General features: G+C 56.3%; 1 protein-coding gene across 8 annotated transcripts in view; it reads left to right on the forward strand.

Moving 5' to 3' along the window:
* Positions 1-14,138, forward strand: part of MVB12B (multivesicular body subunit 12B) — a 58,245-nt gene that overhangs the window by 23,874 nt on the left and 20,233 nt on the right. For 6 of the 8 annotated variants that reach the window (XM_082067992.1, XM_082067990.1, XM_082067988.1 and 3 more), the window contains one exon: positions 4,500-4,597. In XM_082067992.1, the coding sequence (XP_081924118.1) occupies positions 4,500-4,597 (98 nt within the window). Of the gene's footprint in view, positions 1-4,499; positions 4,598-8,123; positions 8,518-11,367; positions 12,904-14,138 lie in introns of those variants that run through there. The other 2 variants (XM_082067994.1, XM_082067995.1) reach the window with 2 other exon arrangements.

Here is a 14,138-nt window from a genome sequence, read left to right on the forward strand (position 1 = left end):
CTGGGCAGTTCTTCAGAGCTTTGCCTGTTCTTTCTACCACGCTCTTCCAATCCAGTTGGAAAGCAAAAACTTACCATTGTTCTTTTGCTGTGTGTTGTTGATACTTTTATATGAATTATGAAGCATCCTTTGATATCTGGCATTTCCTCTTACGATGCTCTGTTGCTTTTTATGAGTACTTGCCCCCTGACTTCAAAAGCAGTTCATCACCTTCCTGAGACAGTTATTAATAACTGATTTGGAACCGCTGGGCATTCCTGGGCCTGTTCTATGCAAGTTTCTCTCCAAAAGCGTTCCAGAAGTGGCCATAATGTGTGCAGACCTCAAGCCCCTTTGTAGCATGTGAAGGATCCGATCACGTGCTGCTGTGCGCAGGCCTGCGCTGTGGATTTAATGACTGCAGAACTAACGAGAGCAATTAAATCTACCCCGTCCTGAACTGCGCTGCTGCGAGTGTTTCATCCTGAATTGCCTGGCAGTCGCCGTGTGCTGGGAGCACTATTGTGGTGTCACCGAGTGCCGGCTGGCGCGGCCGCTCCCGGCGCGGGTCCGTCCTCCCGCCTCCCCAGGGACCGGCGGCACCAAATCCGCCTCCGTGCTCTGGGTCAGCGGGGAGGCGGAAAACCGCTTTTTGTGACGGTTCAGAAGGAAAATAACTGGCATGGGGATAGTTAATGTGAGCTGCCGTTCCTCAGCGTTAGAGATTCCACTAAAGCACTAATAATTACTGTTAATATCTTTTGGTGGAAACTTTCAGAGCGAACGAGCACTGGTTGGAGCAGTATTTAACGGCATGCTGCTGGCATGATAAGAATGCAAATAAGCGTTATTAGCCTAATGATTTTGCTGTCGCCATGGCTGTGCAGCAGTAGTGTTGTGAATATGTCATGCAGTACCCGTGAATTTGGAAAGTGTGTCAAAACACAACTTCAATTAGTTTGCTCTAATTATGACTCTAGAGAGTTCGTAACTATATCACTCCTCATTAAACGAGGTTTTCTGCTGTGGATTAGCACAGCACACGAAGGGCCGCGCGGGGGCCGGGGCCGGGGCGGCCGCCTCGCCGTCCCTGCAGAGCGGGGCTTGTCCCAGGGCACGGGAACCGGCGGCTGGTTCTGGACAGGCTGCTCGGTTAGAAAACCAAATAACCCACGGGAGGGGAAGCGCCCTGGTGCTGCGGGGCCGGCCCCGCTCTGCCGCGCGTCCCGCAGCGCCGGTGCCCGCGGCCTGGCCCGGGCGCTTGGCCGCTCCGCCGCTGCCCGCCCGCCCGGCGCCCGCCGGCTTTGCAGAGCCGGGAGAGGTTCTCGTGCTCACAGGTGAGCAGTCGGTGAAGGGTTAAAGTGGTAATTGTTTAAATCTTTTAGGCTTTCCTCCCAGTTCTGTGATAATTTGATGAAGAACTTCACCCTAATTAAATATTCAAATTAGGAATAAGTGTCAATATGGCTTCCCATTGCCTGGAATGATGATTAATTGTATTCAAAACTCTAGTGGCCGCTGTAATCTAAACCAAACCGTTGTTCTTGATTATTTCTGCAGCACATTTACCATGTTTTTGTTTTAAAATTTAAACTAGTAATTGATTTGCCATATGCCGCAGAGCTGCACATACTCTACGATATGTGTTTAGGAACTTGGGGACTTTGTAATTGGGATTTTCTTGCTTTTCAATGGCAGCCTCTCTTTTGCTTGTGTTTTTTTTGTCTTCTGCAATGCAAAGTGATTTAGCTCTCACAACGCATAAGGAAAATGCATTATGCAACCAACTTTGTAGGTATAAGTTATATCGATCCTGGCCAAAGTTTGCATTAATTTAAAATAAACTAGACGTTGTTTCCTGTTTTTTCCCTAGGATGTCCTGCTTTTAAGAAAGGAACGGGGGAGGGGAAAGCTGATCTGGCAGCAGCCACTGCCTGCGGCTTGTGGCCTCGCAGCCCCGTGTTCTCGTGGCAGGACCGGCTCTGGCGGACACCCGGGGGACACCCGGGGGACACCCAGGGGACACCGTCCTTCCCCAGTGCGCTCGAACAGCTGAGCCGGCGCTTGGTGCTGCCGACCCCGCGACGGCAGGTCTGAGGTGCTCAGCCCAGCGCCTCCGCGCGCCCCGCGCTGGGAGCAGACAGACAGACAGACAGACACCGCGGCCTGGGCGCGGCACCTCCTGCCGCCGCGCTGGGCTGTGTGGTCCGAGTCCCCCGATGCCAGCGATTCATTTTAATTACCGGCGCGGAGCGTGCGCAGCACGTCAGCATATGGCGCTGGCGGAGCCAGTGCTGGCGCGGGCTGCCGGGTGCTGCTGGCAGCCGGGATGCGCTTCGGAAACTCATTTGCAGACGAAGGGTTTGGAGCCTTACGGGACAGCTGTGGCGTGCGCTTGTGGAGCTGCCGGCTCCTTCCTGGCGCTCGTGCGGGGCCCCCGAGCCGCTGCGGCACCGTGGCTGCGGCACCGTGGCTGCGGCACCGTGGCTGCGTCCCTCGGGCCGGTGGGGCTGTGGGAGGGCTGTCCAGGAGCAGCGTCGGCCCCTCCTGCAGCAGAAGCCGCTAAACTTCTCAAACCCTCTGCTCAGAAAATGGCCTTTTAACTGGCCTTGCTCTGGTTACTCCCAGAGCAATTCCTGCGGCGCGGGCAGAGGCGCGGGCAGAGCTGCGGGCAGAGGCGCGGGCAGAGGCGCGGGCAGAGCTGTGGGCAGAGCTGTGGGCAGAGCTGTGGGCAGAGGCGGGGGCAGAGGCGGGGGCAGAGGTGCGGGCAGAGGTGCGGGCAGAGGTGCGGGCAGAGGTGCGGGCAGAGGTGGGCAGAGGCGCGGGCAGAGGCGTTGGCAGAGGTGGGCAGAGGCGGGCAGAGGTGGGCAGAGGCGTTGGCAGAGGCGCGGGCAGAGGTGCAGGCAGAGGCGTTGGCAGAGCTGCGGGCAGAGGCGCGGGCAGAGGTGCAGGCAGAGGCGGGCAGAGGTGCAGGCAGAGGCGTGGGCAGAGCTGCGGGCAGAGGCGCGGGCAGAGGTGCAGGCAGAGGCGCGGGCAGAGGCGCGGGCAGAGGTGCAGGCAGAGGCGTTGGCAGAGGTGCGGGCAGAGGCGCGGGCAGAGGTGCAGGCAGAGGCGGGCAGAGGCGCGGTGAGCAGTGCCCATGCGAGTCTCTCTGTGAGCTGGTTTGGTGCCTCAGAAGGTATTTTTGGATACTGCTATTAAAAGCAAATGAAAAGCGTGTAGTGCCTACAGGCAGCAGTCTTCTGGTTTAAAGCGTGTTCATGACAAACCTGCCTCTGCTTGCGAGGACGCTCATATGGATTGTGTTTCAAACAGCAAACTGTTAGCCAAATTCCAGAATATTTTCACGCCATCTTTTTTTGGTTAGAAAGAGCTTTGAGAAACACAAGCAAACTCAAACTGGTGTTCATTGTTTCTTATTTTATCCGTGCTGTTCACCATTAGCTGCGTCAAGGGCTAAAAATACGTAGTTCTTCACAAAACGTGTGCTTTTTTAAAGGCAGATAATTTCCAGATGATTTGCTCAATAGATAAAACCTGCTAAGAAGGTGGATTTGCTGCTCTGCTGGAGGCTACACAGGGCCCGGCCCCCAGGGACGGCGTTTGGGGGGACGCAGGAGCCGCCCTGCTCCGACGGGGGCGATGCCGCAGGTGTCACCGTGCCCGGCAGCTCTGGCGCCCGCGAAGCGGAACCTGCACCCAGTGCTGCTGCACCGAGCTGCTCCGGGAGGACGGGCAGCTTCAGAACCTGCGGCAGTGCGGTCTGCGAGATGGCGACGTTGTACAGGCGCTCACACAGGCTCGGGATCGGCACTGGAACAGTGCAGGCGTGGATTAAAACGGAGAAGCATGAATCGCTCATCGAAGCGTAGAAATCCATGGGCTATCAATAATGGTTACTGGCAAAAAGTCTTTTCTTGTGGCAGACTTCTCGGTGGAGCTGTGTGGGGGCAGAGCCGTGGGGCAGAGCCGTGGGGCAGAGCCGTGCCCAGCGCGGCCAGCAGCCTTGCTCAGCTCCCCGTGCCCGGCAGCGTCCCTGGCATGTGCCGCTGGCTGTTGGTGCCCTGCCCAGGGTGTCGGGTCTGTGGTGGGTGCCGGGGCCGGCACAGAACAGCTCCGGCAGCTCCGGCAGCCCCGGCTGTGGGGTCACATCCCACCTCCCGCGCCGCCTGCTCCGGGAAGGTCGCCCACCGCGCCCGTGGCCAGGCTCGCCGAGCGCCGCATTTTTCCTTTTAATAAGCTCTGAGCCGCTGAAAATAGTTTAAACTTGACTTCCACGAGCTCTGTTTTTTCCTATTTATAGGAGGGTTTAATGGCAGCAGAACCACCCTCAGTTGTAGCGGCTGAATCCCCACCTTGGTCTCCCGCGGGTATTTGGGGCCCACTCTGGCTTTTGGGAGCGATGTTAAAATCAGTATTTGCTGTTTAACCTGACTGGAATCCGCAGCAAGCGCGAGCCGACAGCAGCAGCCTCCTTTGCTCTGTAGTAACGTCCTGTCCGTTCCCATGTCTTTCCGTAGGCACATCTCGCTGACGCTCCCCGCCAGCTTCCGCGGGAAAAGCCACAGCTCTCGCCTGGACCTGGAGCACCAGCACTCCAATTTGTACGCCATCTCAGGTAGGCTGGGGCGCGCGATGTTCCTCTGCTCTCCCGCGTAACCGAGCATAACCAAGCAAAGCAGCCCTGCCTGCCCCGCCAGCCAGGTGTGGACCCCCGGGACACATCCAGCTTTCGTCAAGGCCACTGAAGTGTGGAGAGCAGGAGGGGTGCAGAGAGACCCCCCAGAATGCCCAGGCACACGTTACTGGCAGCAGTTGTTCCCTGTGGAAGATTGCAGCCCTGGGGGAGGAGCTCCATGAGAGCTCTCCTGGAAAGCTGGACCAGCACACACTTGGCTCATCATCTTCGTGGTCATCACATTGAATCCTAAGAGACGTCTCTGCCTGTTTCAGCTTCGTCCTGCCCAGCAAGGATGCGTTTCGTACACACTGTTCTCTGCTACACTGAACGTACACATTAAAAACAGACGAGATCTTTACTCTTTCCCACTTCTATATTCTGAGTACTGGCACTGCATAGATTTGTTTCCCCAGTATTAGGGCAAATTTGAAACTAGATCTTAGGATATGGGGGCTGTGCGTTGTCTTTGAGAAGCGTGCGCTCGCACGTGCGCACTTGGTCTCTCTGGCTGCTGTTTTCTCTGCGTTCACCATACAAGGGGTAGAGCTCGTAATAGTTTCCAGATGTCAATGCGGAAAAAAAACTACCAATGAATATTTTATCTGGCTTTTATTTTTAACTAGCATTAGTCTGCAGGAAAAATGTGTATATTTAAATAGAGCGCTGAGGATCAAGCCGCTTCTTTCACCCATGCGGGTGCAGGAACGTGTTACTGTGCTTCAGGGCCGCGCGGTGGGTTTGGTTTGGGGCCGGGTCCCCGCTGCCGCTCTTCCGGAGGAGCTGCTGCCGCGGGGCGCGCGCTGGGACGAGCAGCCCGTCCTCGAGCAGCCCGTCCTCGAGCAGCCCGTCCTCGGGCAGCCCGTCCTCGGGCAGCCCGTCCTCGAGCAGCCCGTCCTCGAGCAGCCCGTCCTCGGGCAGCCCGTCCTCGGGCAGCCCGTCCTCGGGCAGCCCGTCCTCGGGCAGCCCGTCCTCGGGGCCCGTGGGGTCCGTGGTTCCTGGGTGTGCGGAGCCGTGTGCTCCAGGAGCTGTTGGTGACCCGGGGCAGAAGGACTTTCTGTTCTGCAAACTGAAGAAAGATGTCAACGTGCAGCTGCAGCACAACTGCGTTTCACCTGCCTCATCTCTTACCGGGCTGGCGCACGGTCTGTGCTTCAGCCGAGTGGTGCTGGGGAGCAAGACGGTTTTGCTTAAGAGGTTCTTTTGGAGCAATATTACACCTGAACAAATATTGTGATAGGCATAGTAGAATCACACTCAGCCACCGTTTCTCTTCTTGTGTCATTTTTGCAAGAGGAGAAAAATATTGGCTTTAAACCTGACGCTGAGGGAGGTTTTCAGGAGGGTTTGGAAGCGCCGCAGACGCGGCAGCGCGTTCGGTGTGCTGTGCCATAGGGAGCGCTTGTGCATAATCAGGGAAGATGGCAAAAATGTGCTATTCACAGGTTCTTGCTATTAATAGTGAGTGACACTTCTAACGTAGGAACATGGCATTAATTCATGTACCATAATCAGAGGGTTATTTAAAAGGTAATCTATGACTGAAAGTGTAGCTTCGGGTTCCTACATAGATGGAATATAACAATTGCATAATTCTTGTCAGTATTCGTTTTTCTTGTGATTCTTCTGCCCTAATAGATGTAGCGGTGTAGGGAAGGCGTGTTCTGTGTTGGTGAGGCGGTCTGGTGTGGAGGACGGGGGGCTGTGCTTTCTGTCCCGGGGAAGCGTGGGGTGCACGGCCGCGGCAGCTCTGAGCGCAGCCCGCCGGGCTCCTGCGCCGCTGCTGGCGCCGGGACCCGCAGGGAGCCGCAGCGCTTACCGATGGTCACAGGCAAAGCGCACAACGGGCCTGCGGAACCGGGCATGGCGTTGGTCTTCCACATCTGCACGAGCACGTTCCAGCCAAAGTATATCATTCTTTTTTTCCCCCAGCTGGACGTTCTCCTGCAGAGCCAGCGTTACACAAGTTGCTGTGCGTACGTGTGCTGTCATGGCTGTAGCAGCTGGGGATCGTTTCTGAAGGAAGGGTCAGTCGCACGGAGCATCCTGTGCGCCGCAGGGGCTGCACGCCGACCCCTGAGCGCCGCCGCCTTCCAGCAGCTCTGATGGTGCTGTGGCAATTCCGCCGGTGCCCCGGCAGAGCCGCCCCGGCGCGCCGCGGAAACCACGCTGGAGCTCCTGTTCCATGGGCGCAGTTTGCAGGCAGCGGTTGTACCTGCGGGCCGCGTGTCCTCGCCGCGGCACCATGGCAACGCGGCGTTGAGTAACGCGCTGCCGCCGCCGGCCCCAGGGGTTGTGCCGTGCGGCGGTTTGCGGCGGGCGGTCCCGGCGGAGCGGTGGGATGCGGCAGCTCTGCGGGCCGTGGAGGGCGAGGGGACAGGGTCCGCAGGGCCCGGTGTTGCCAGAGGGTGTTTCCTACCGAACGGCAGGTTTCCCGGTGCTGGCACAGGGAAACAAAAGCCATTATGAACCGTCTCTCACCTTCCTCTTGGGTATCTCCTCGATGTGGATTCTCGTGGTGAGGACAGGACGGGCTATTTAGAAGCGGGGGGCTGTGAAGGAGGGTGAAATCAAGACTTGCAGCGCGGTCTCGATTCTCTGTAGGCACCCAAGGCTTTCTCAGTAGTCAGTGAAAACGGCGCTTCCATCTGGGGCTCAGCCTTTTTATGGAAGGTGAAATGAATTTTGGCTCTTGATTCTTCTCTGTATCTCAAAGTACGTTTTGTCAGAAATTGCTGGATCCCCACCAGAGCTGTCCTGTTACTCCTTGGGGAGTGTAACGTACTTACTATTGCAAAGCTGCAGTCCAGGAAAAATGGTCCTGGAAGCAGTAACTACAGTTTTTAACCAGTTTCTTGCCATTTCCAGTCTTGGCAATGGCACGTCAGTGAGCAGAAGGTTCGGGAGACTCTCCTTTGCACAGGGAACTGAGGGACAGGGTGCACGTGGGACCCGGCGGCACCGCGGCGCCGGCAGCGTCGGCCCCGGCGCCGGCGGGCAGAGCCGCCCCGAGCGGCTGCGGGAGCTCTGCGGCGCTGCTGGAGCAGGCGCGGAGCTGACGGGTTCAATACGCCTGTTGGAACGGGCGGGTGCTGAAGAAGAGCGCCGTGCTCCAGACAGACCTGTCGGCAGCCACCGCTCGGTATTTCACAGCGCAGTCTTCCTTCATGGCCTTCAGCTTAATTAAGACGTTGTTGTGGCTGCATAGCGCCTTCATTGCAGATTGAGCATCTCCTGGCTGCATATTGCTTTGGCTTATCAGAGCCACAAGGACGGGGGGGGAGGGGGAGCCCTCTCGGGCAGTCGCGGATAATAACGTACGGGGAAAATTCCTGAATGAAGTGAAAAATTATTTATAATAATGGTACTCAAATAGAAGGGAAATAAGTCACTCTAAGGGTATATAAATTTTTATGATAGTGTATAAACAGCCATAGCTTGCCTTGTCTCTCATCTATCCCTGCAGAGAATGAGCGCAACATCTAGCATAAAGAAAAATATAATAAGAAAACGAAGAAATGAATGGGAAGAGCCGGAGGATTGATCGCTCGGGGTGTTTGTATATCCTGCTGTAAAGGTGCTGCTGACAGGTGGCCGGGGTTCTCTGTACAGAGCATGTGTGCGCTGTCAGGGCGGCGGGAGCAGCCTTGTTTCGATTGATGAATTGCCTGCTTTCTTGATTAAACCTTCCGTCACTTAAGAAACAAAAAGCCTGTGTTTGGATGGCAGAGTGGGACATGTCAGGAAGATCTGTCTGCTTTACCTTTGTGCAGATGTTGGGCACAGACTGTAACATGTATTATTAAAATGAATGTGGCATTTACTGTGCATTATTTCTTTCCTGGGAGAAAGGGCCTGTAAATTATATGCTGATAATAAGCTTTAACCCTTTCAGAAACCACGAGATTTAGGAGTGCAAATATTCCTGCAGGCCGCACTAATTGGATGGGCTCTGGTTGCGCTGGAGCTCTCTCTGAAGTCAATAAACAGCGTTTCAGGCCGTGGTGCCGGTGCCTTGGGGATCTTTCCTCCAGTGAGTTCTCTGCAGTGTCAGTGCCACTGAAACATAAACCTTTGAATTACAGTATCTGCTGTTGAAAGGCCCTTCGGTTCTGGCTGCAGGGAGAGCTGTCCCTGCCCGGGGCTGCGCGGGACCCCCAGAGCCCCCGCGGGACCCCAGAGCCCCCGCGGGACCCCCAGAGCCCCCCTGCTGCTCCCGCCCCCGCCTTGGCTCCCAGAATCGCTTTAGTCCCCCGGTTTGAGACGCACCGGCTGCGTCACCTCGGGAGGAGGAGCAGGGCTGGGAAAGGTGCGAACGCACCTCGCAGAGCGCGGGGCAGGATTTTGTGTTGGAAACTAGGGACTGAGTTTGTAAAATGGGGTCTTTGCTGGTCCCAGCTGTGGGTTTTGGGGATCGCGGGGGCACAGGCGGCATGTCCCGGCGGGGGTTCGGGGCTGAGCCGGGCGGCGGAGCCGGCGCTGCCGGGCCGGTGACCCGCACAGCTGGGCAGGGCTGTCGTGGTGCCCTGAAATGTTCCTGTAGCCAACATCTGAGTCTTGTGGCAGATCGTGGTGCAGAAAGACGGGTCTGTAGCGGACGAAGTGATGGAATTTGAATATAGGACAGTCAACACTTGTACCTTCTCTTGAGCTGCTCCTGGGCTGTCGGGACAGAAGCGCGAGATGGTCCTGCGCAGACCCATCGGGACGTGTGCGAAGAGCAATGAGAGCCTCTCTGTGTCCATTTTGTGTGCGAACTCACAGGTACAGCTGTCATACCACAGCCAGAGCCCTGGGTGCCTGTCAGCACAGCTGCAGGATTTGCCATTCATTTCCTTAGGAGCCGCTATTTGATTCAGCAATACCTCTGTGTGAATTTCTTATCTTAAATGTGCTGGTTTGTGATTGTCTTTAACCACGTTATCAGCACAGTTACTCGTGTGAGGTTGTTCCCAGACACACCTGACCAGGTGTCAGGGAAGGGAAGCGGGTGCTGCCAGCGCGGCGTGGGCCGGCGTGGCGTGGGCTGGCGTGGCAGTGGTGGCCGCGGCGGTGGCAGTGGTGACCATGACGGTGGCAGTGGTGACCGCGGCCGTGGCAGTGGTGACCATGATGGTGGCAGCGGTGACCGCGGTGGTGGCAGCGGTGACCGCTGTGCGCTGGGCCGGTTGGACCCGCCGCAGGGGACACGTTTGCAGCCGGCGGGTCAGAGCGGGTGCGCCGGGTCACCGGGCGAACCCCCCGCGCCAGGTCCCGCTGGGGCAGCAGCACCGTCCCGGGGGCGCAGCCGGAGCTGCCGTGGGAAGTCCGGAGGTTCAGCGTTTGTTCTACGTGAGTTTATAATCCAGATCTCAGGAGGCAGCAGAGAGAGTGGAAACTGCTGTTAATGATCTAGAAAAACATCAAAGCCCATGGATTCCTGAGAAGGAAACCTCATTGCTTTCGTGTGCTGGATAACGCAGCTCTGGGCGCAGGGAGCTGGGATTTGTCCGGGTGGCTCTGTTGGAAGCGTTTATTTCACACGCTGCCCTGGTGGTAGCGGTTGGGTTTCAGATTCCTGCTCCTCTGGAGCTCCGTCCGTCTGTCCGGCGTGGCAGTGGGTGAGCTCTGCCGCAGGGGCCCTGGAGCCGCGGTGTGGCGGTGGGTGAGCTCTGCTGCAGGGGCCCTGGAGCCGCGGTGTGGCGGTGGGTGAGCTCTGCCGCAGGGGCGCTGGAGCCGCGGCGTGGCGGTGCGTGAGCTCTGCCGCAGGGGCGCTGGAGCCGCGGCGTGGCGGTGGGTGAGCTCTGCCGCAGGGGCCCTGGAGCCGCGGCGTGGCGGTGGCTGAGCTCTGCCGCAGGGGCCCTGGAGCCGCGGTGTGGCGGTGGGTGAGCTCTGCCGCAGGGGCGCTGGAGCCGCGGCGTGGCGGTGCGTGAGCTCTGCCGCAGGGGCGCTGGAGCCGCGGCGTGGCGGTGGGTGAGCTCTGCCGCAGGGGCCCTGGAGCCGCGGCGTGGCGGTGGCTGAGCTCTGCCGCAGGGGCCCTGGAGCCGCGGCGTGGCGGTGGGTGAGCTCTGCCGCAGGGGCCCTGGAGCCGCGGCGCTGCGCCGGGTGCCGGAGCTCTGCCCGCAGCTCTGCCACTGACCCACAACGCCTTTTTGTTTTTTTTAATAATAAGTCCTTTTCAGAGGTGTTTCTAGATTAAGAAATGGCAGAACAATTAAAGATTTTGTTACATTTCAGCGCCCGTTTGTCAGCTCGGGTCTTGCTGCGGAATGCCGGGCTGTCTGTGCCACCGCTGCGCTTACTTCTCTTCAGTGTACGTTTTCTTTTAGAAGATACAGTGTCTGTTATCTGTGTGTAATGGGGACAGACGTTTTAATCAGAGGTTAGTCATTTATTTTTGCAAACTATTGTTTTGCTTCACCATTTTTCCAGATAATTAAATGGTTCGCTTGGCACAGTGTGTCTGCTTTATTAAAACAGGTAATTCTGAAAAAAGGGAGCTGCTGTTTTTTGGATCGCTGCACAGGAATTGCTTGATCCCCATCTCCGGCGCGGTTGCCGGCGCCCTGGCGGTGCCGTCCTGCGCCGCCGGCTCCCGCGCGCTGCTCGCCCAGGGGAGGCCCCGTGCCACGTTTCGCTGTCCATCCACGCTCCCACGTGCACGCTCTTTGCTCTTCTTAAGAATACAAGTGGAACTAAATTTATTCTTTGTGACACTGACTTTTAACCAGGACGGTGCAAAGAACAGACAAGTTGTGACAGCAGCTTTATTCTGCGCTGAACCCTCTTCACTGAGGCGCAGATTAAAGTCGGCCTGTTCTCTGCCCCGTTGCCGTTTCAGTCTCTGCACCAATAGCCCGGGACAACCCGCAGCGTGTGAAGAGCTCTGGTAACACCCGGCGTTCGGGAGGCTGAAGTTCGGCTGAAGCGCTGCAGCGCGAGTTCCACCGGCGGGAGCGCGGCGCTCACGCTGTATTCGGGGGGCTTCACGCGGGCGTGTTTTGGCGCGACCCTTGCGCTGCGTTCGGTTTGCGCTTCCGAGTGCCGTGGTTTAATTCTTCTAAATAGGGAGCCGCTCCGTGCTTTGGCTATTTAGACAGTTATTAACCAAATGACAATTAACAGATCGCATAGGCAGATTTCCTTTTCAAAACCTCTGAAATTGAGCACAGTTCGCAAAACTATCACAGCACAGTAATGACAATGAATTTTGATTTCCCGGAACTGATATTAGACTCCTTATTAAACTATGTGCATCTGCTTTTAATTTACTCCAAATAATTGGAAAATGCAATGAAGCTTTCCAATTAAAGCACGGCTTTATGCTGTTTAATAATACCCCCATAATATTATAGCTTATGAAGTGACAGGTGAGTTGGTGTATGAATAAAACATAAAGGCAGCAATAAGGGACAGAAAACCAGAGACAGTTGTTGGGGATTTTAAATGCTGGATGTAATTTGCATATATTAATCTCTTCTTTTCAGCCTTATCAGGCGTTCTTCAGTGTTTGAAGTTAAAATAGCGTTGACAGGCGGGAGTACGCTTAGTTTTTTCAAGGATTTATTACTTGTATAATTTCTGATCTTTAATAAGCAGATATGACTGATCCTCGTAGTTCTATAGAACTCGGTTAATTGTTCCAGATGGCGTGTACTGATTATGCAAAATTACTTTTCACACCATTTTTTTTTTTTCTGATGGAGTTTGGAGTAAAATTAAATTTTTTATAGCCTTCTTATCACGCTGTTTTACAGTGGTTCTGCACAGAAGTTGAATTTAATCTACTATATTACATTGACCAGCAGAGTTATTCTAGTGCAGCATTCCGTGATTTGACAAAGAAGAATAGAACACGTTGCTCATTGTTCGGTGCTGTGCGCTAAGAAAAGGGAGTTCTAGTGCACAAACCGGGCTGTTATTGATGAAGAATGCTTCATTTGCACCGTTAAAGATGCAGAGTTGTTACGCTGAGATGTTCTCTCTTTGGATAGGAGACTGGGGCAGAGCAAATGAAAATAGTCTTGTTGCTGCAGATTTCCTCTAATAAAGGGGGTTTAATGAGTGGTGCGGATAGGCTGTTTTATTGGGAGGAGCAGTCATCCGGGCAGCACGCTCCGACTTTATCAAGAGGTGTCACTGGTGTTTTCCTTGATTATCGTCAGCTGGATGTCTCAATGGCATAATTTCATAATTGAAAACATTTATAAAGGTTGTTGGGCTTCATTTATCTAATGAAAAGCTGTTTATACAAAATAAACCACACATAAAGGCCTCTTGCTAATAGCGTTACTGCCATTCGTTTTGGCGGTGGCTCACTTGTTGGAGGAGCCGTCCCAGCGGCGCCCGTGCCGCGCGGGGGCTGCGCCCGTCCCGCCGCGTGTGCCGCGCGGGGGCTGCGCCCGTCCCGCCGCGTGTGCCGCGCGGGGGCTGCGCCCGTCCCGCCGCGTGTGCCGCGCGGGGGCTGCGCCCGTCCCGCCGCGTGTGCCGCGTGGGGGCTGCGCCCGTCCCGCTGCGCAGGGGCTGCTCCCGCCTCGGGTCCCCGCACGGTGTCCCCGGGCTGTGGGTCTGTCCGGGACGGCGGCGGGCCCGGGTTAATTCTGGCACCATGTCCCGTCCCTCGTGCTGTGCCACAGCGGGCCTGAGGCGCTCGGCGTGGGCCGCGCGTCCTGCCGGCGGGGTGGGGTGGGTTGTGTCAGTTCACGTGGGTTGTGTGGGTTCACGTGGGTTGGTGTGGGGTGGTGTGGGGTTGGTGTGGGGTTGGTGTGGGGTTGTGCGGGGTTGGTGTGGGGTTGTGCGGGGTGCTGTGGGTTCACATGGGTTGCGCGGGTTCACGTGGGTTGTGCGGGGTGCTGTGGGTTCACGTGGGTTGCGCGGGTTCACGTGGGTTGTGCGGGGTGCTGTGGGTTCACGTGGGTTGCGCGGGTTCGTGTGGGGTTGGTGTGGGGTTGTGTGGGGTTGGTGTGGGGTTGTGTGGGGTTGGTGTGGGGTTGTGCGGGTTCACGTGGGTTGTGCGGGGTGCTGTGGGTTCACGTGGGTTGTGTGGGTTCACGTGGGTTGTGCGGGGTGCTGTGGGTTCACGTGGGTTGCGCGGGTTCACGTGGGTTGCGCGAGGTGCTGTGGGTTCACGTGGGTTGCCCCGCCGCCACCGCGCTCAGACCTCACAGAATCACAGAATCGACTGGGTTGGAAAAGCCCTCAGAGATCATAGCGTCCAACCCTTGGTCCAACTCCGGTCCATGGACTAGATCGTGGCACTAAGTGCCATGTCCACCTCCCCCCAGTCTGGGGCCGAGTCCAAAGCATCTTGTGGGTCTTCACAAAGCAAGTCAGCAAATGTTTAAAAAGTGACCTTGTGATTAATGGAATTAAAAATCTCCAATTAAACTAGAAAAGTGGGGATACAGTAAATGGACATTATAAAGAGCGCTTAATTTTAACTCGCTAGAAAAAAGACAAGTAATTAACTCAACCATTAGAAAGCTCAAAATTTCTCCTGTCT

This window comes from Streptopelia decaocto (genome assembly GCF_964273445.1).
Source record: "Streptopelia decaocto genome assembly, chromosome: 17".
NCBI classification, from domain to species: Eukaryota; Metazoa; Chordata; class Aves; order Columbiformes; family Columbidae; genus Streptopelia; species Streptopelia decaocto.